The following is a 19,713-nucleotide window of genomic DNA, read 5'->3' as shown; positions in this document are numbered from 1 at the left end:
TGAATGTCCAATATATAAGCTTTAATTTTGTAACTTGAACAAATATTTCTAAGATGACAATATGTAATCCATTAACTAGTGATTTCCTACTGTTTTTTTTCTGAAATTTTGTATAACTTGTACCCTTCATCTGCTTTTTTTTTTCTTTTTCTCCTTAAATAAAATTTTTAAAGATACGAACTTCAAACAGCTTTACTGGATCTGCCCCTACAGCACTTCTGGTGGTTGTAGCTCTGAGGCTCATTTGTGGGGCTGGCTCTGCTTCCTCCTTTTAATTTTCCTCAGATGATCTACACTCCTGGCTTCTCCAAACTGCTTTGGTCTCCACTGTACCTTTGGCTTCACACAGCGTCACACACTGCCCTCTCAGGGGTAAACTGCCTGGCCTCCCAGGCCTTTTGAAATCTGGGTGGAAGCCTTCCTGACACCACAACTCTTGCACTATGCATGTACCTAAAACTAGTGCCACACGGACAATGGCAAGATCTGCCACTAGCTGAAGCAGTAGCCAGGATCCCTTCTTTCTTGTCTGTAGTGGTTGAGTGCCTATGAACCAAATCAAAGGAACAATTTCCCTAGGCTGTCACCATTCTGGAACATGGTGCTTGGAGGTTTCTTCTCAAAGTGCAGTCTTTCTTTTGCAATTCTGAGGTTGCAAGGGGTGGAGTCCTGGTGGTTCTTGTGACACCCTCAGGTCATCTTTTCTATTCTCCTGTTCCTTCTCTGTTTATACAACACTGTAATTTTTGCTGATGGGGCAGTTTAGTACTACAGGTTTACATTCTATTATATGTTACAGTATTGCATGTCAGAGTTATGCAAATAGAAGCAAGGCATCATGTTGCAGTTTCCTTTAACCACTTAATGTTTAAGTATCTATTGTAATGCATATATCAAGCCACTCTTCATGGGTCAGCGCCATTCGCAGACAGTAGAGAGAGAGAACCAAGCCCTAAAGGGAGGAAATCCCTGCCTGGAAACTAGCGCCATGCATGGGCTGCTGCCAGCATGGGGAGAGCCAGACCCAAGCCTCTCTCTGTGAGCCACTGCCATTTGCAGACTGGAAGGGGAGAGAACTAGGCCCTACAGGGAGGTGATCCCTGCCCAAAAACGATACCATTTTATTGATTTGTTGGGTTGGGTTTTTATTTTCTTTTGTTTTGCTTATGTTAACTCTGATGGCATGAGCAGCTGTTTAAAAGATAGCAAGACATGTTATGGAAGCCATTATGTACTTACTATTAGTTTATTTTGATGTCCTTCATTGCATTTATTATTTTGTTTTTATTGTTTCTGTTCTGTTCTGTTCTGTTTTTAATATATCTAAAGGTGGTATCTGCAGCTGTTCTGAAGACATCAAAGACATTATGGTAAAGGTTTTAAAGTCCTGTTCTTAGATTAGAAGAACAATATTGTAAAAATGACCATATGACCATTATTCTGGTTTGTCTTGATTAATTTTATTGTTTTATTTTCCTGGATTTTATCCCCTTTAAAATAAATAAAAGAAAGAAAGACAGAGTGATCCCAAATAAATAACGTAATTTTGTATCCAAGGTCATACAAGAACAAACCAAACACATGAGTACCAGTAGAAGAAAAGATCTAACAAAGATCAAAGTAGAAGTCAATGAAATTAGGATTAAAAACCAAAATAAAACAACACATAAAAACAAAAAAAATACAAAGGATCAACAAATCAAAGAGTTAGTTATTTAAATAAGATTGAAATCCTTAGCCAAACTTACCAAAAGAAAAAGGGGCCAAATTAATAAATCAGAGATGAAAAGGTAGAATTTACAGGGGTTGGGGATTTAGCTCAGCGACATAAGCACCTGCCTTGGAAGCAGGCGGTCGTGAGTTCGATCCCTGGTACCGATAAAAATGAAAAAGACAAAAAAAAAAAGGTAGAATTACAAAAGACTCCACTGAGATACACAGGATTATAAGAAATTATTTTTGAAAGTTTATATTGCAATAATGTGGTAAATCTAGGAGAACCAGATAAATGTATAGGCACCTATGACCTATGAAACTGCACCAAGAAGATATAAAAACATCTAAATGAATTACTAACAAGCAATGAGAATGAGTAATAAAAATTTTACTAAGACATAGCCAGGACCCAACAAATTTACCACTGAATTTTATGAGACGTATAGCAAAGAACTTTTCCATATAACAGTAAGGAATGCTTTTACATTCACTCTATGAGGCCAGCATTATGCCAATTCCAAAACCAGACAAGGACTCACAGAAAACAAAAATACAGGCTAATATCCTTGATGAAAATAGATGCAAAAATTCTCAATAGAGTCATACACACAGAATTCAGTAATAATTAGAAAGGTCATACAACATGATTAAGTCGATTTTATTCTGGAGATGAGAGACAGTTTAACATGTGTAAATACCACACATAAATGGAAGCAAGGCTAAAAAATCATATGGTCGTCTCAATAGATACTGAGAAAGACTTCAATATGAAAAGTCCAACAACTTTCACTAAACAAAACTTTGATGAAAACTGGAATAGAAGGATCTTGCTTCAAACTGGTTAATACCTTACATGACAAACCCAGTCAACGTTACACTGAGCAGGAAAAAACTGAAAGCATTTCCTTTAAAATAAGGATCTTTGTGGTGTTCACTTTCATCATTCTTACTCCATATAATACTTGACACTTTAGACAGGGCAACTCAGGTGAGAGAAATAAAAGGAGATACAAATATGAAAGAATAAAAATTATCCTTATTTGTAGATTTTATACATATTTACACAGAACCCCCCCCCACCAAAACTCCACCAGAATATTTTAGATATATAAATTGAGCAGGGCAGCAGGATGCAAAATCACTACATAAAAATCAGTGTTGTTCGTATACACCAGTAATGAAACCACTGAGAAATCAGGAAAACAATTTCATCATGCTAGCTTCAAAAAATAAAAACTTAAAAAATTTCATTTTTAACCTTGCAATGAAGTCAACGGTCCTCCATAATGAAAATCACAGAATTCTAAAGAATGAAATTGAAGGGGATATTAGAAAATGGAAACTATCCTGTTCTTGGATTAGAAGAACTAATATTGTAAAAATCGCCACATTAACCAAAAGTGATCTATAGATTCAATGGCATGTCTATAAAAATACCAAAAATATTCTTCACATAAGTACCAAAAAATCCTAAATTTATAAGGTATCAAAAAAAGGTCCCAAACAGATATGGAATCCTCAGCAAAAACAAAACAAAAAAAAAAACAAAAAAACAAAAAAAACCAAAAAGCAAAGAAATGCCAGAAACATCACAATACCAGATTTGAAACTATACTACAAAGACATAGTAACAAAATCGACACAGAACTTCATAAAAACAAACCAGGTCAATGGAATAGAAAAAAAAAAGACAGAAATAAACCTGGGCACCTATAGCCATTTGACCAAGGGGGCAAAAACATAAAAAAGACCACCTCTTTAACAAATGGTGCAGGAAGAACTTCCGCAAACGGAAGACAGATGCTGGATTCCTATCCCTCACCCTCCATTAAACTTAATTCAAAATGAATCAAAGACTTAGATAAAAGACCAAAAACTTTGAAAGTGCTGGAAGATAACATAGGGGAAACACTTGAAGACATAGACAAAGGCAAAGACTTTGTATAGAATTCCTATTGCACAGTAAATAAAATCAAGAGTCAAAAAAATTTAAAATCCTCTGTTTAGCAAAGGAAACAAGGTGATAACATAACCTGCAGCATGGAAGATAATCTTTGCTGTTACTCAGTAAAGAAGATATTGATCCTCTAATATTAATCTAGAATATATAAAAAGCTCAAATGGGCAAATGAACTGAACAGGTGCTTCAAAAGAACTGAAAGCTCACCCTGGGTGTGGTGACACCAACCAATACACCAAGAGCCTAAATGGAATGTAAAATGCAAACGGAGGCTCACTACTTAGCTACCGCCTGCCTGCTGCCATGCCATGCCATGGATGGTTTCTTCTCTGCCACACAGCCTGGCCTTGGAGCTAGCCAACTATGCACAGAAACTTCTACAAACTGTAAGCTAAATAAGCCTTTCCGCCTTTACTTTTTTTAATTTTAAAAAGAATAAAACAGAACAAAGCAGATCCAAACAAAACAATGCAAGCAACACAGGATTTCAAAACGACAACAGGAAATCAACAATGGCTACCATGTCTCTTGTTTTCTTCAAAATGGTTGTCCATATCTTCACACACAATGAATTCAAACAAAACTAATAGTAAAAACCAATCAAAAGACAAAAGAATGAAAACATTACAGACCTTCAAAACCAGACAATAGGAAAATTAATAATGGCTACCTTAGTGTCTCTTGTTCTCTTGAAAATAGCTGACTATATTGAAATCAAATAACAAAAAACAGACTAAACAAAACCAAAATAACAAAACAAAATAATAAAAACCAGTCAAAACAAAGAATAAAAGCATTAGTGGACTTCAAAACAAGATGATAGGAAATCAGCAATGACTACCATAATGTCTTGTTTTCTTCTGAGTAGCTGTTGATACTATCACAGGTAATAAAATCAATTCTTATATACATGTACATCTATCCTTTCTGTGTTAGAGAGAACAACAAAATACAAGAAAAACAAGAAACAAAAGAGACAATAAGCTTTCAAAACAAGGTGGTAGGAACATAACTAAGGTGATTATTTTGCAGGTATCTTCAAAAGAGTTACTCAGATTACCAGATATAAACATGCAAAATTGATCTAATCCTATGACTGTTAGCTATTTTGTTCTAAGAACTATTAGAATTAGTAGTACAATCATCTTAGCTATCTTAAGTGTATAGATACAAATTTATATCATTTTTCTTTTCCCTTCCTTCTTTTCTCCTTTCCCTGAGTTATTTTTCCCCCTTTTTGTAGTTAACCTTTCCTCCTTTAACTTGTGGGTTTGGGGTATTTTGGCCCAGCAATGAGGAAGTAACTAAGACATTCTCCTATATAAGAGACAGACTTTTCAGTATTACCTGAACAACCCTAAGTGTACCTATAAAAGCATACCTTTAATAATGTCAGTGTGTCTTTGATATTGAATTAGAAAAAAACAGCAAAACTATTACCCTTTCTACTGAAGATAACTGTTGTTGTAATTCATCACATTTTTTGTTTGCTTCCTCAAAAAGATTTTTGTATTTTTCTATTTGGGACTGTTGTACATTAATTGTTCGCTGCTGTCTTGCACAATCTTCTTCAAAATTTTTTACTTGAGACTTTAAATGTTGAATATCATCTTCCTATACGTTACAAAATTATAGATTATATAACAAATACAAGGCAGTATCAAATCAAAGCAGAAAACAAAAACTTCATATGGTTTTAATGAAATATGCACAGTTAATGAAGCACAACAAAGTATATTCCACTTTCATCTTCAGAAGTGGAATTCAGATATTAATCTGAGATAGAGAATTCTTATTAACAAGTTTTAAAAATTCTTTAGCTCTAGAATAATGCAACGATACAAATCAAAATCTGTAAATTATATCCAACAAATACAATTCAACAAATACAATTAAAGGATATTCAACAAATACAATTAAAATTGATCCTCAAAGTCTTTGGTGGGAATTTTTATTACTACAGTACATCATGTTTATATTCCTTTTATGCAGTTACTTCATGTTCATACCTCATCTTAATTATTTTTTCATCCCCTTTCCTTCCCCTCTCTCCCACCTCCCTCCATCTCCTGATTCCCTTCCCACTTGAGAAGAGATATTTCTTTTGAGAGGTTTTAAAAACTTACCTTTTTATTGCATTCACATACAACATTATCCAGTTCCTCCTGCATAACATGGAGTTTGGCCTTTAGAAATCTGATCTGTGCCTCTGTGGATTTAAATGATTACATTTACTGCCTTTTGCTGTATCTAAGATATCACCAACTGTAAGACAGACCATAATTTTATGAGGGAAAAAATGCTCCAAATGGGGAATCCAATAGTGTACCCCTACTAGGGGACATTAAAGATATCAAATGCTCACTCGCTCTTTTCTTTCCTCTCTCTCTTTTTTTTTTGTCTTGGAAATTGAGTTCAAGACCTAATGCTTGCCTGGTAGGAACTGTGCTATTGGGCTAAATCCCCAGTCACCTCAAATGATCTTGTAAAAATAAGTTGGAAATGAATGCACTCAACAGAAAGGAACAGCTAGGAATTGTGCGTATTTCCTCATGGAAGCTGAGTTAATAAAGGGGCAGGGGAAAAAAACCTTTCCTAGCTAACCCATTTGTGAACTGAACTCACGCATAAGACAGTGACCCAAAACATGTTAAACAGAATTTACAGTGGTCTCAGGATCAGTAGGTCCCCAGGTGTTCAATAGAAGCAAACGCAAATCCTTGCTAACAAAACCCTGCTTCAAATTTTACAAAGCAGTGTATGTTTCCAAACTGCTTTCAGATCGTTTCTTCTAACACACAGCCCTGCCATTCCAAGCAGACATCTAGAATGAGGGAAAATTCTTCCAAGAAGGAAGTCTCGGGCCAGGGATTTAGCTCGGCAGCATAAGCGCCTGCCTTGCAAGTGCAGGATCCTGAGTTCATCCTGGTACCAAAAAAAAAAAAAAAAAAAAAGGAGAAGGTGGGGAGTGGGGAGAGGGAGGAGGAAGAGCAGGAGGAGGAAGAGGAGAAGAAGAAGCAAGATGTCTTCTAGGCCAAGGACACTGCAGAAGGAAGACCCTGAGACAGAGAGGCAGGCAGGTAATTCAGCAGAAAGAAAAGGGAGCGTGCCAGTCTGTGTGCCTTGGTTCTGCTGCTGGAAGTAAGAACATGGTAACAGGCCCGGGCGGCCCCTCCAGGTGAACAGCCAGCCACCCTGTTTTCATTTTAATGTTTGAATGTAAACTGTAGGGCATTTTAATTTTACTTGAAAGTGCTCCACAAATCCAAAACAGTATAGTCTTTTTAATTTTTACTTTTTATGATAGGAAACATTAAGTAGACACAACAGAGGCAAGTTCGGTGAACATTTCACCTACCCTCCACCCTCTGCAACAGACACTGGAGTTTCACCTTGAACTCCACACTCATTTCATGTCCCACTACATTATTCACTAAACAAACCTAAGACATCACGATAAAAATTTTAAGCCCAAGAAGCAACTCACAAAGACCCCTATTCCAAGTAATTGCGATAAAAGGGAAGATGACCATCAAAAGAAAACCTACTTGTCCCAATATCTTTACCAGCACCAGAGAAAATCTCATCGTCCGAACGTTCAGGTAAGCCTTCCTCCAGCTGCCCTTCAATTTTGCTAATCGTCTTTGCAAGAGAAAAGTCTGAGAAATCCTCTGGAATGGCAACATCACTGGCAGTCTGTACACTGCAACATCGCAATTTAACACTAAGACATAAAAATTAAATGCATATATAAACACAAACAGAAAGGTACAAAGGAAATATGGCGTTTGCCCAAATGACAAAACAGATCAAAATTATCAATTTTAAATTTATGATGAAATACTTAATTGATACTTTCAAAGACCACAAGACTGAATAGACTTTCAGGGAGTGTCTATACCTAAAACCTAAATTCCAGTCTCCATCCTAAGAAAATATTAAAAATGACATGTAAGTGTTCTGAAGTGGTGAATTCACTTAAGACAACAATACAACATTTCCATCAACTGCTACAAAATATTTCCAAGTAAAAAATGTTTTAAATCACTGAATGTGGTAAGATACACATGGTGTAACTATAAATTTTGGGTATATAAATATCTGGAGAAATAAAAACAGCTTAATAATTAAAAAGTGTTGTGAACTATAAAACTGAAAGTAATACTTTAAAACTATATTATACCTCGAATTTGCTTTTCTTCCTTTATTTGCAAACTGTAGCTTGTTTTGAACTTTGTTTGCAGGACTAGTGCTTTTGTTCTTCAGCTAGAAGAAAAGAATTGAAACTCAATCTAATTATTTGCCAGAGAAAGCAATTGCATAACACATGCAACTGCTACTTTGCTATAAATAAGACTGCGCTTTTCACTGAATTAATTCAATTGTATTTTTAAGAATCCCAGAGCTGCATACCTGTGACCAGCTTGTGTATCACCAGAACGAGATTCAAGGATGAGGAAAATGAGGTCCAAAGATTCAAGGACGTTCAGCTGGTCAGTGGAAACTAAATCTGGGTATTCTGACCCTCAAGAGTTTAGTTCTCCTCAGGAACCAACTAAGTTCCAGTCTGGCCTCCCCCAGCCTTCGGATACACAGTTCCCCTGGCCTAGATCTGCATGGGGAGAGCTTACAGATCCTGAAATGCCCAGGGTCTGAAAGAATGATCTCCATGCTGTGAATATTTTAAATAGTCGAATAAGCCTTTATATAGCCTTTTTATTTGTATGCGAGCACATTTCTCTTTCATATTTTCTCTCTTAAACTGTGGAGAGAAAACTGAGAATATAAGGTTACAATCTTAATTCACTTAAAAATTTTCCACTGTGTTCCAAATTGTTCAGTGAAATCACAAAACAAAAATGCTTCAACACACACAAATGCATCCCATCAGAGAATCTGAGTTTATATTTTTTCTATTGTATCTTACCCCTTCTCTAAGAAAAGCCTAAGGAGCTCCTCAGTTCTACAGAATAAAATTGCATTTACAGAAAGTGTGATTTCATACCTTAGTTTCTGGATGTACATGCACTAACCCTTCAGATGATAATGGATCTCTACAGACCAAAAATAAATATTATACATGAATAATGATGATACGAAGCTGAGAAAATGAAATTCCACAGCAATTATATTTGAAAGGGAAAATATATGATTATTGATATAATTCTAGTTATTCAAATGTTAATTTATTTGGATAAAGTATGCACAAAATTCTATTTCTGTATCTTTCAAATATCCATGAATTAGAATTATATTTGCTATAATTCTAGCTATTCAGTAATTTATTTTGAATGAGTTTCATTAGAAATGTGCTTTGGTTAAGTAATTTGCCTCTGATAATGTTATGGTTTGAGGCTGGGTGTCCCCCAAAGCCTGATTTGACAGTTTGTGAATGAATCAAGGTCCAAGCTGGTTTATGGGTATTTTACACCTGAGTGGCTGTGGCTTAGACACAATGTAAGAACAAAAAGAGTCTTTTCTCTGTGCTCCTTCCTGTTTGCTTGTTGTCTTTTGCTGTTTTTCCCTACCAAGAACTACTGCCCTCTGCCATGTGCCACTCTGCCTTGGAGTCAGTTGATGAGGGACTAAAACCTCCAAAACTGTGAGCTAAAAAACCTTTCTTTCATTCGCCCTGGGTGTCAGGTATTTTGTCTCAGCAATGAAAGAAAAGTAACCAAGACAGATTAAGCTACTATACTGCCAATATTTCCACAGCTAAATCTAAACATACATTTAATGATTGGAAAGCACAAAGAGTGATGATTGGCTACACAGAGGAATCATCCATTTTACAAATTATTCAGCACAGAATTTTTTACTATGAGCGTATTCTGGTGTCATTCTTCTAATTGTTTAAGTAACTGGTCAGTGTTGATTTTCCCCTTGCACTGTGAACTCTGGTAGAGAGGGTAGGGTAGGGGTCAGCTTTGCCTTTTTCACTATTCAGGGGCTACTCGCTGGCACAGTACCTCACATATAAGTTCTCAGCCTGGCAGTAAATAAATATATGATATGCTGAATGAAAAATACACCTAAAATGCAATTAATTTTACACACTTTAGGTTTTTAAAACATTTTTAGTTTACAACGAGTATTTATGAGGGTTCACTATGACCCCCAGGCTGAATCCACCCACATCTATTATTATATATTGTAATGCAGTTATCACTGTACTACAGCAAAATTAAGTAGCTGGAACAGAGCTGTATGCGCCAAACCCAGAAAGTATTAACTATCAGGCACACTACAGAAAAAGTTCACTTATTCCTGATTAGCTGTCTGTACCTATCCCTGTTAGTATTTCTAAAAGCGTATTACATTAGCATCTATGAAACAAAAAAACCCCATCTTAGCAAACTAAGAACTCCTAACCACAGGAGATAATGAAATAAAATTACTTTTCATCAGCTGTCACCTGCTGAACTAATCATGAATAGATTTTTTTCAAGATTCAACACAAAAATATTTTTAGGTATCATTAATTAACTACAACCACTTAAAGAGCTACTAGAAATACCTCTGGGAAGGCATAAAAGGCTATTTGAAAATGTCTTAAAATTACAGAAAAAAAAGAATCATTCTCACACATACAACATGAAAATTTGATGTCCAATTAATGTTTGACAATTAATGTTTGGCATTTCCGTGGATTATTTTCTGCACCTCTCACTCCAGTACATTTTGGTAATAAAAAAAAAAAAACGTTTTTAATGGTTATTTCTCCACCCCAGGGATCAATGGTATTGATTTGCTTATCTGTTTCCATGAAAAATGAACTTCAACAGATCTCTGCTTGTTTTTGCTCATTTCCCCATCAAAGCTTTGTAACAGGATTGAAATTATTTGAGTGTAAACTTTGCTTTCAACAGACTGGGATATACATACTTGTCATGGTTACATCTAATAGCATCTAAGAACCTTACGCATTGAGAGGTGGAACTTTCGGAGGGTGGCTGGATGTAGGGGCGAGAGCTGCCTTGCTGTTAGGAGATGGGTTTGGCTGGAAGAGGTAAGGGGGGGCGTGGCTGGAAGGGTTTATCTTCCTACCCAGCTCCCCGCTTTGTTTTCTGCTTCCTGACTGAGATGCCCCTCTGCCGTGCTGTCCTGTTTGGACTGAAACCTCTGCAAACCTCTACAAAAATAAACCTTTCTCCTCTAAGCTCTGGGTGTTGGGTATTGTGTCTCAGAGACAAGAGAGTGACTAAGACAATACTGAATTTTAGGAAACTAAATTCTGCTTTCTTTATCATATTTTCCAAAAGAGTAAACCTGAATATTGGGCATCTATTATAAGATACACTGATGGACTTCATCAGTGTATTATCATTAGGTGGATTATCATTGTGCCATTGAAATGACTCATCTCCTTAGAGGAACAACTCCCATCTTCAGTAATTGCCAACAAAGAATCAAATACGCTGTTTCACATGGGAAAAGTCATCTGTTTAAACAGCAGGATTTTAAAAAAATCCACCGTATCTAGGTAAACAGAGGCATCACCACTAATTTGCATTTAAGAAAAACTTAATAAAAGAGAATCAACATTTATTTTTACGTTTGTGATATTAATCTTTCACTTACTTCAACAGAAATTAAAGATTATCTGCTACTACCACCATTTCAGTCATTTAGTTTACTAGATAAGAGTCATGAATATTATCTATAACCCAAATTTTTGATTGTTTTTCCACTTCTATGGATAGAACTCAGGGAGTACTGACTTATATCTTGCCCCCCCCCCACCTTTTTTTGGCCCTTTTAAAATTTTTGACATAGGGTTTTGCTAACTCTCAAGTCCGACCTTTAGCCCCAGAGGAACTGAGATTACAGGCATGTGTCGCCACACTCAGTGTCTAATTTGAGGATTTTGATAACTGTTAAACATATTTTTACATAGATCATCACACATAGTAAAGTAGCTTTATGTTTTAGGCCCATATTACAGATATCAAATAATGATATAAGATATGTTTACTAAATAAAACCTTCAGATGCAACTCACTAGAGAAGTTTTCTGGGAGCAGGATCCAGGCCATGAACTGACCACTGTACTACCAGTAGCCAGACCTGACACTAAGCGTTCAATCATTTTTGTTTCATGTTTATTGAGATACAATTATACATCATTTTTAGGTATATAACTCATAAATTTTAACAAACCTAGTCAGTCACATAACCACCATGACAAGTAAGACAAAGAAGGATATTTCCTCTATTCCCAAAGTTTCCCAGGGCTCCTTGGTATTTAGTCCCTGACCCTATTCACAAGCCCAGAGGACCACCAACCTAAGTTCTGTCCCTATAGTTTTGAAGTTTTCAGAATCTAACACAGATGAGCCCCATACTGGCTTCACGGGCAGTGGAGTGTAAGAGCTGAAAAACCCGCAGTCCCTAGTAAAGCCACACTCCACAGGGTGGTTACACGTGACAGAACAGTCCAGCAGACTGTTATTTTCAGGACATAACCCACCACTAAACAATGCATGGTTATAAATGAAGACGCAGCTCATGGGTATTTTTAAGCCTGGGATCTTAGGCCTGGCACCTACACTGCTGTCACACCAGCCTTCATTTTTAAGTAGCGTTCTAGCACTGAGTTACCCCACATGACGTTTACCTACTCCCCACTGGTGATCTGATGATTATTTGAGCTGTTTCTAGTCTTTGGCAATTAACAATAAAGCTGTTCTAAACATTTACATGCAGGTTTTGTTTTTTGTCGGTTTTTATTTTTCTAGAATGAGTATCTCGGGTACTGCTGGATTATCTGCAATAATTATTTTCAAGTAAATGAAAAATATCCTGATGTTTTAAGTACAAGCCTGCCTTAATTACTTCTTGTTACTGGGACAAAATACCTCACACGCAAAGTTAAAGAAGGAAAGGCTCACTATTGGTCACCTTTTATAGAGGTTCCAGCCCATCATCGGCTTGCTTCAAGGCAGGGCAGCAGGCTAGAGGGGCTGCTCCATGACTGAAACAGCTGCTAACTAAAGCTGATAGTGTACATGGTACGGATGTGTCAGACAACAGGATGACACACGAATGGGGCAGCATGGAGCAGGACAGCGGAGATTTCATCTAGATGCAATTTAAAATTTATGCATTGTCTATTTCTGGAATTTTCTACTGACTACTGCACGAAACTTGGAATGCTTGATAATCACCAGTGTTTCTGCTACAGAAAGATTTTATAGTTTGATTTGTGAAGATCCTATACCTTTCATGTTAAATTTATCTCTAGATATTTATGGTTCCCTAATTTCTTGGCATATGCTATGATTTGGATCAAATGTTCCCCCAAATTCTCATGTGTTCAGAGGCAGAGCTTTTGAAAAGTGGTTAGATCACAGAGGTGCTAACTGTTGTAACCTGGCTAAGGCGCTGCTATCCTGTTCTGTAAGCATCGTTACCCTGACCTGCGTTTCAACTCTCGTTTCTTGTCAATTACGCTCTTCTAGAACAGCAATTTGGTTCCTGAACCAACTGACCCTTAACTGTAAAACATTTGCTGACCACTGATTGTAAAACACTCGGTCCCAGGACAACCCTGGTTGTGAAACATTTTTGCAGAAATTAACTCCCTTTTTGTATAAGCTCCCTCCCCTTTTCCTCTGCTTTACTGTCTTTACCTTTAAAAAACCTCAGTAACCTAACCTGGTTACACAGCTCTGCAGATTCCAAAGCAGGTTGTGTCACTGGGAACCAGCTAAAATACAGCACTTCTTTTTAAAGATGTCTTGCCCCATCTTTTTAACAACATCTTGGGGCCTCATTTTGGGGTACAACACTAACCTTATGCATAGATTACCCTAGTAATGAGTTCATGAGTGGATGGGCTGGTTACAGGTGGGCCTGGCTGGAAGAAGCCGGTCCCCGGGACATCCTTTCCAAGTGCTCGTCTCTCCTGGGGCTCTCTCCCTGCTCACTACTTCCTGGCTGCTATGAGGTAAGCAGCTTCCCTCTGTAATAACTTTTGGTCATGCCTGGGATTTGCTCAGTGGTTCAAGTGCTTGCCTGGCAAGTGCAAGGTTATGAGTTCAATCCCTGATACTAGAAAAAATAAACATAAATTTTAAAAAATGATGCTTTGTCATGATGTCTCTGCCTTGGAAACAGCCTACCACAGACTGACATCTCTGAAACCGTGAACTAAAATAAACTTTTGTTCCTTTAAGTTGTCTATGTCGGGTATTTTATCCCAGCAACAAAAGGTTAACGACCTTTCAGATATGTATGGGAAATTCAAGAGAAAAAAGGAATACATATTATCTTTTCTACTTTGATTGTCTGTACTTAATGTCCAGACACATAGAACAAGTTTAAAGATTGTATCACTTATGATTTGAATCTCAGACAAAGGATATACCTTTCTGTATGTTCTTTTGGCAAACTAATGAACCTCTTATTTCTGAGAAATGCACTTTTTAAAAGGAGAATAATAGTATTTATTTTCAAACAATACATTCCAGAGTTACAGGACACAGTAAATGGCTTGCCTTTTAATATCTAACTAGCATACGCCTCTAGTTATTATTCTACATATGATTCCTCTTCCAGTTATGAGCCTTCAACATTTGCATGTCAAAAAATGATATAGTAAAAGACTTGTATATGTAATTGAGCTTTTTAAAAAAACTAGTGTTTTGAGAATTTAAATCACTTACCTTATGCTATAACCATCTTCCACTTCATAGGATTTCTTTGGTGTTGAAAAAGGCCTAGACTGTACCTCTTGCTGCTCTCTCTAGTTCAGTGAGTAAAGACATATGTAACATAGAACAGAAAGGAAAAGGAAGATATATTCTGGTACCTTTCAGAACACCGATCATTTCAGAGTTTTCCATGGTTTTTATAACATGAAAACACAGAATTTGAAAGATGATTAGTATGAAAATGAGGCCTGATGTATTACAGCTCCCCTTTTCATTTGCTCTGGGTTCACAAAGTCAATCCAAAGGGGAAATAAAAGAATGCAGAGGCTCCTTTAAGATATTTTCAATTTCTGTTTCCCTGCTAGAATCTTTTATTGTTATACAGTATGCAATAAAAATTAGACAAAAACTTTTTAAAAATCCTATTAGTAAGGGGCTGAGGATTTAGCTCAGCGGCATAAGCGCCTGCCTTGCAAGCACGTGGTCGTGAGCTGATCCCTGGTACCATTAAAAAAAAAATCCTATTAGTATGCAAGAAAATGTCTCAAATCGGGTAAAATCTGTGTTGTAAATACCATAAAGACACTAAAAATCAATTTTCAGGAGTAAAAGCTTTGGCAAAGACATATCAATAAAGGAAAGCAAATAAACACATGCTGTGGAGCCAAAGTTACACTCGGTAGCAGTTTCCGTGGGCTGGAGGGTGGGGTGCAAGGCCTTCTCCTGTCCAGTCCTCCTCAGTTTCCTTCTTTGTGTTTTGGAAGAAAGGAAATTGTCTTTTGGTGACTCTACATCTGAGTCTCTCATTCTATTACAATGTGGGGGCTTTCTGTCCCAGGTCTTTCCTGTTCTAACACTGGCAAGACTAAAAGTGAACTAAAAATATTTGTTGCTAGTAAGACAAAAAATTATTCTGTAGACAGGGTCTCGCCATGTAGCCCAGACTGGCCTTGAGCCAGCAGTGATCCTCCTGCCTCAGCCTCCTGAGTGCTGGGATTATAGGTGTATGCCACCACGCTTGGCAACTAAAATATTTAATTAAAAATACAGCTAGCACATCTGTAAATATTATCTAAATGTATTAATTCAAGTGTTATACGTGACACATTTCTTATTCTTAAATTAACAAATACGTAGTGGTAAAAGGCATTTACAATATTGCTAAATTTCCTTTCTTGCCTCTATCAATTCCACTTCTGGGAGATTAAAGGAAGATGTAATTATAGTAGGGTAAGAACTGGTAAGTTTGAATGCACCTACTTTATTCCTCCAAAGAAGGTTCTCCACCCTATATACAATTAAAATTGCGAATGCTGATGGGTAAGGAGAGCTATGTAAGCAGGAACATCCAAATTGGTATCAGGATGGAGAACAAAATTCTTACATAAAACCTCACAACACTGTTCCTGACTAAAACTGTGGTTGTAGTCTAGCCCTAAGAATATGAATTAGATTCAACTGTGCAGTTTAAGCAACAATTTATCATTTAAATATCAGTGATGATTGTTATCATTTATTCAAATTTCATCTACAGGCAATTTGATTTCTATCCCTGTTGAATTACCCATGTTAATTCTACACAGCTACTCCGAAATATTAATCTTTTGGTACTAGAAAAGAGTGTTACATATCAATTTTGTTATATTATTGCAACACCTAAATGCAAAAACATTCTTTCAGTGGCATTTAGGAAAAGTATGCTTACCAAACTGGATACTTGAACGTACACATAGCTGTATCTCTGCATATATGTTCAGGCTAAGTGTATGATGATTCATTGAGCTGAACCTAATGCTTTGGGTACTTTTTGATGTCTGTGCTATACATCAAAATAAAAAGTGAAAACAGCACTTACATGGAATTATTATTAATTGTTCATCTACTTACTATTGCTTCCTCTGCTTGTCGAACAAGATCAACTGTTTTTGCTTCCAATTCTGCATTTAAACGCCTAAAAGCAGAAAATTAGCTAATAAGTATGTTATGAAATATCATTAAAAACAGTTACATATTAACAAGTAGCCTAACCAACAAACACTGAAATATACACATAACATTCTTACTCAAACACAAACACAGCTACTAAAACACATCTCCAAATCCATGTGGTTCTTCCTCCTTTGTGGTAAGACGACTAACACTGTAAGTAACAGGCTCTCTGTAGCCTACTGTTCAAGTGAAACAGCTTATTTCACTAACACATTCAGGAAGAATAAACTAGATGAATTCTACACAGTTCCACATGTCATCCTCTTGGGCTGCACAGCATACAAATTTTAGCCTTGCTACAAACAGGCTTTGCTGGACCTAAGGCTGGGGGACAGCCACCATGGGTGACTGGGGAGCTGATATGGGGTGCTGTAATGCAATGGGGCTGACAACTCAACCATATTTTCAGTATCAACTTTGACTTCCATTTGCCAGTCCACTTGGACTGTACAAAAGAACAAGAATACTGCTCACTTGGACCCATCGAAGACTGCAAGGATGACAATCATTGAGGGAAATTGCTTTTAAAGGAAAAAACTGTTCATAACTGTCATGGTTTATGTCGGTGGCCCCAGGCATCATGCATTTACATTATGCATTTGTGATTGGTTCATTGTCTAGTGCTTAGATTGATGATGTCAGTGCTACACCCACCTAGGGTGGAGCCAGCATACAATGTAATGGCAAGAAGAAAATGTGTATCTCTCTCTCACTGGTTTCTGGCTTGCTGTTTGCAGCCACCATGAACTGTGGCCCACCATGCCACCCTGCCTTGGAGCCAACTAAGTATGGACTAAAACTGTAAAAAGTAAACCTTTTCTTTCCCAACTTTGGGCATCAGGTATTTTGTCTCAGCAATAAATAAAAAGAAACTAAGCCAGAATTTGGTACCAAGAGTGGGATCATTTGCTGTGACTATACCTGATCATGTTTTTCGAGAGGCTTTAAAAATGGCTTGTGGGCAGAGCTTGGAAAGGTTCAGACATGTTGCTTAGACGCATAGAGCTAGAGCAGCTTAGGCTGTTCTACAGGGGAGATTCTGGTCAGAGCTCAGGAGACCAAAAGGCTGATAAAAAGCTTCATGGTAAAAACCAGGCTTGGGAGGTTTCTGCTGCGAAGAAGGACTGCATTGGTTGTTGGACTCCCCATGATGAGTGTTACAGCTCAGCAAAAAGTTTGTCTGCATTTTGCTCTTGCCCACAGACTTTGCCTGGGACTGAGACTAAGGGCAATAGATTGATTAATCTGGGAAGAAAAAAAACCTTCAAGGCAGTAAAATGTTGAGGCTATGGCATGGCTATTGTTGTGGGCTTTTAGCCAGCTTTATGTTACAAATCAAGAACAAAGAGCCCAACAAAATAATTTACAAAGCTGTGAGTTTGGCAAAAAAAAAAAAAAAAAAATTCCAAAAAAGCTGTAGATTATAAAGACAGAGTTGAGAGTTTGGTGAAAAAAACCAGAGAGATAAAAAAGATGATCAGGGGGCAACCCAAAAAACAGTGGGTCTTCACCCTTTACAGCCTCAAAGCTGCAAAAGTGAAAAAAAAATTTGCTCAAAAAAAATAAATAAAACCTCAGAGCACCATGCTCCAAAATGGTGATAGAGGCCACATGAGGTCCCAAAATGGCGACAACATAAAAAAGCTTTTCCTCACAATCAGGTAAGCAAAGCCCAGCAATCCAAACACTAGACTCCTACAGCAAAAAAAAAAAAAAAAAAAAAAAGGCCTGGCTACTGCTGCAGCTGGCAGCAAACCATGGTGGCATCCACATGGTGCTGATGGTGCCACTCATCATTGCCCCTAGTGATCCACTAGCAAAATTTTTGCTTCCTGTTCCCAATGACTTCATGTTCTGCTGGCCTAGAAGTTTTGGTTCCAGAGCAGGGAAGGCTTATAACAGGAAGCATGACAATGGTACCATTAAACTAAAACCTAAGACTTCCCCCTGGGTCATTTCGGTCTCCTCATGCCTCTGAGGAAACAAACTAAAAAGGGAGTCAAAGTGTTGTCAGGGGTGATTGACCCAGATTACCAAAGGGAAATTGGGCTACTACTCCACAATGGAGGAAAAAAAATATATGTGGAGTGCAGGAGATTCCTTAGGGCGCCTTTTATTACTACCATGCTCTGTTATTAAGGTTAATAAAAAATTACAGCAACCTAATCCAGACAAAGTGACAAGTGGTCCAAAACCTTCAAAAATAAAGGTATAGGTCACTACACCAGGAAGAAACCAAGACCTGCTAAGGTGCTTGCTAAAGGCCAAGAAAATACAAAATGGGTAGTAAAAAAAAAGTTCTAAATACCAGATACAACCCCGTGACCAGTTACAGAAAAGAGGATTATGATTATAATGTCTCCCCAAATATGGTTTTAATGTAACACAATGTTAGACTTAGTGCTGTTTTTTAAAAATTGTTAAACTTGTGTTATAATGTTAAGGTTATAAACTGATAAGAGTAAACATCAACCAAAAAAAGTTACACTGTGTATTCTGGTAGAAAAATTATAGCATTTCCGTTTGTACAAAAGACAGTATAACATGTTAGGCACAATTATATGCATGTCTGTGTATCTAAAACTAGTTTTAAAAAATGTGTCTGGTTGCCAAGTTGACAAGGGGTAGATTGTAGTGGTTGATTGATTGTGTCAACTTGAGACATTTAAAAGCTTAACTAAATGGGTTTAATGTTATCGTTTATGTTGGTGGCCCCCAGGCATCATGCATTTGCATTATGCATTTGTGATTAGTTCATTGTCTAGTGCTTGGATTGGGGGTATTAGTGCTACACTGGCCTAAGGGTGGAGCCAGGGTGTGATGTAATGGCAGGAAGAAGGTGTGTCTTGCTCTCCTGGTGGTTTCGGCTTGCTGTTTGCAGGAGCCATGAACTGCGGCCCTGCCATGCCACCCTGCCTTGCAACCAACTGAGTATGGATTGAAACCTCCAAAAAGTATAAGAAATAAACCTTTCTTTTCCCAACTTTAGGCCTCAGGTATTTTATCTCAGCAATAAGTAAAAAAGTAACTAAGACAATAACCCTAGTCACCATCATCTAACCGTTTTTATTTTTGATATTCCTTTTCAATTTTCATCTACAGTACACACACAGTTTTGTATTATTTCCACAGCAGAACAGCAGGGAACACATTTATCTCTATATAATCTTTGTAATAAGCATCTTATGTGTTTCCACAATATCCCAAAGAAGTAACATGAGCATAATGTACAACACTCTGTTCTTATTTTTGGTTCAACTCTTTTCACTTTTTAAAGATCAGTACTATAACAAACATCTTCAAAACCATTTAACTTCTTTCTCTTACTGAGAGGTCACATTTATGGATTATACGGGCTGTATTAAAGTTATATGAAAGAGAGGTATTCAGGAA

The 19,713-nt window shown here is 37.1% G+C and overlaps 1 protein-coding gene across 10 annotated transcripts in view; it reads right to left on the bottom strand.

Moving 5' to 3' along the window:
- Positions 1 to 19,713, bottom strand: part of Tex9 (testis expressed 9) — a 30,978-nt gene that overhangs the window by 4,980 nt on the left and 6,285 nt on the right. For 2 of the 10 annotated variants that reach the window (XM_063254249.1, XM_063254251.1), the window contains 7 exons: positions 16,219 to 16,282; positions 14,344 to 14,423; positions 8,682 to 8,730; positions 7,860 to 7,942; positions 7,225 to 7,400; positions 5,803 to 5,885; positions 5,117 to 5,290 (listed from right to left, as the gene is read on the bottom strand). In XM_063254249.1, the coding sequence (XP_063110319.1) occupies positions 5,117 to 5,290; positions 5,803 to 5,885; positions 7,225 to 7,400; positions 7,860 to 7,942; positions 8,682 to 8,730; positions 14,344 to 14,423; positions 16,219 to 16,282 (709 nt within the window). The remainder of the gene's footprint in view (positions 1 to 5,116; positions 5,291 to 5,802; positions 5,886 to 7,224; positions 7,401 to 7,859; positions 7,943 to 8,681; positions 8,731 to 14,343; positions 14,424 to 16,218; positions 16,283 to 19,713) is intronic. The other 8 variants (XM_063254256.1, XM_063254257.1, XM_013159840.3 and 5 more) reach the window with 6 other exon arrangements.

Source organism: Cavia porcellus, unplaced genomic scaffold (genome assembly GCF_034190915.1).
Source record: "Cavia porcellus strain 051 isolate PalLab524CR breed Dunkin Hartley unplaced genomic scaffold, mCavPor4.1 scaffold_8, whole genome shotgun sequence".
Classification (NCBI taxonomy): domain Eukaryota; kingdom Metazoa; phylum Chordata; class Mammalia; order Rodentia; family Caviidae; genus Cavia; species Cavia porcellus.
The sequence above is the reverse complement of the archived record's forward strand: the minus strand, read 5'-3'. Positions and strand labels throughout refer to the sequence as shown.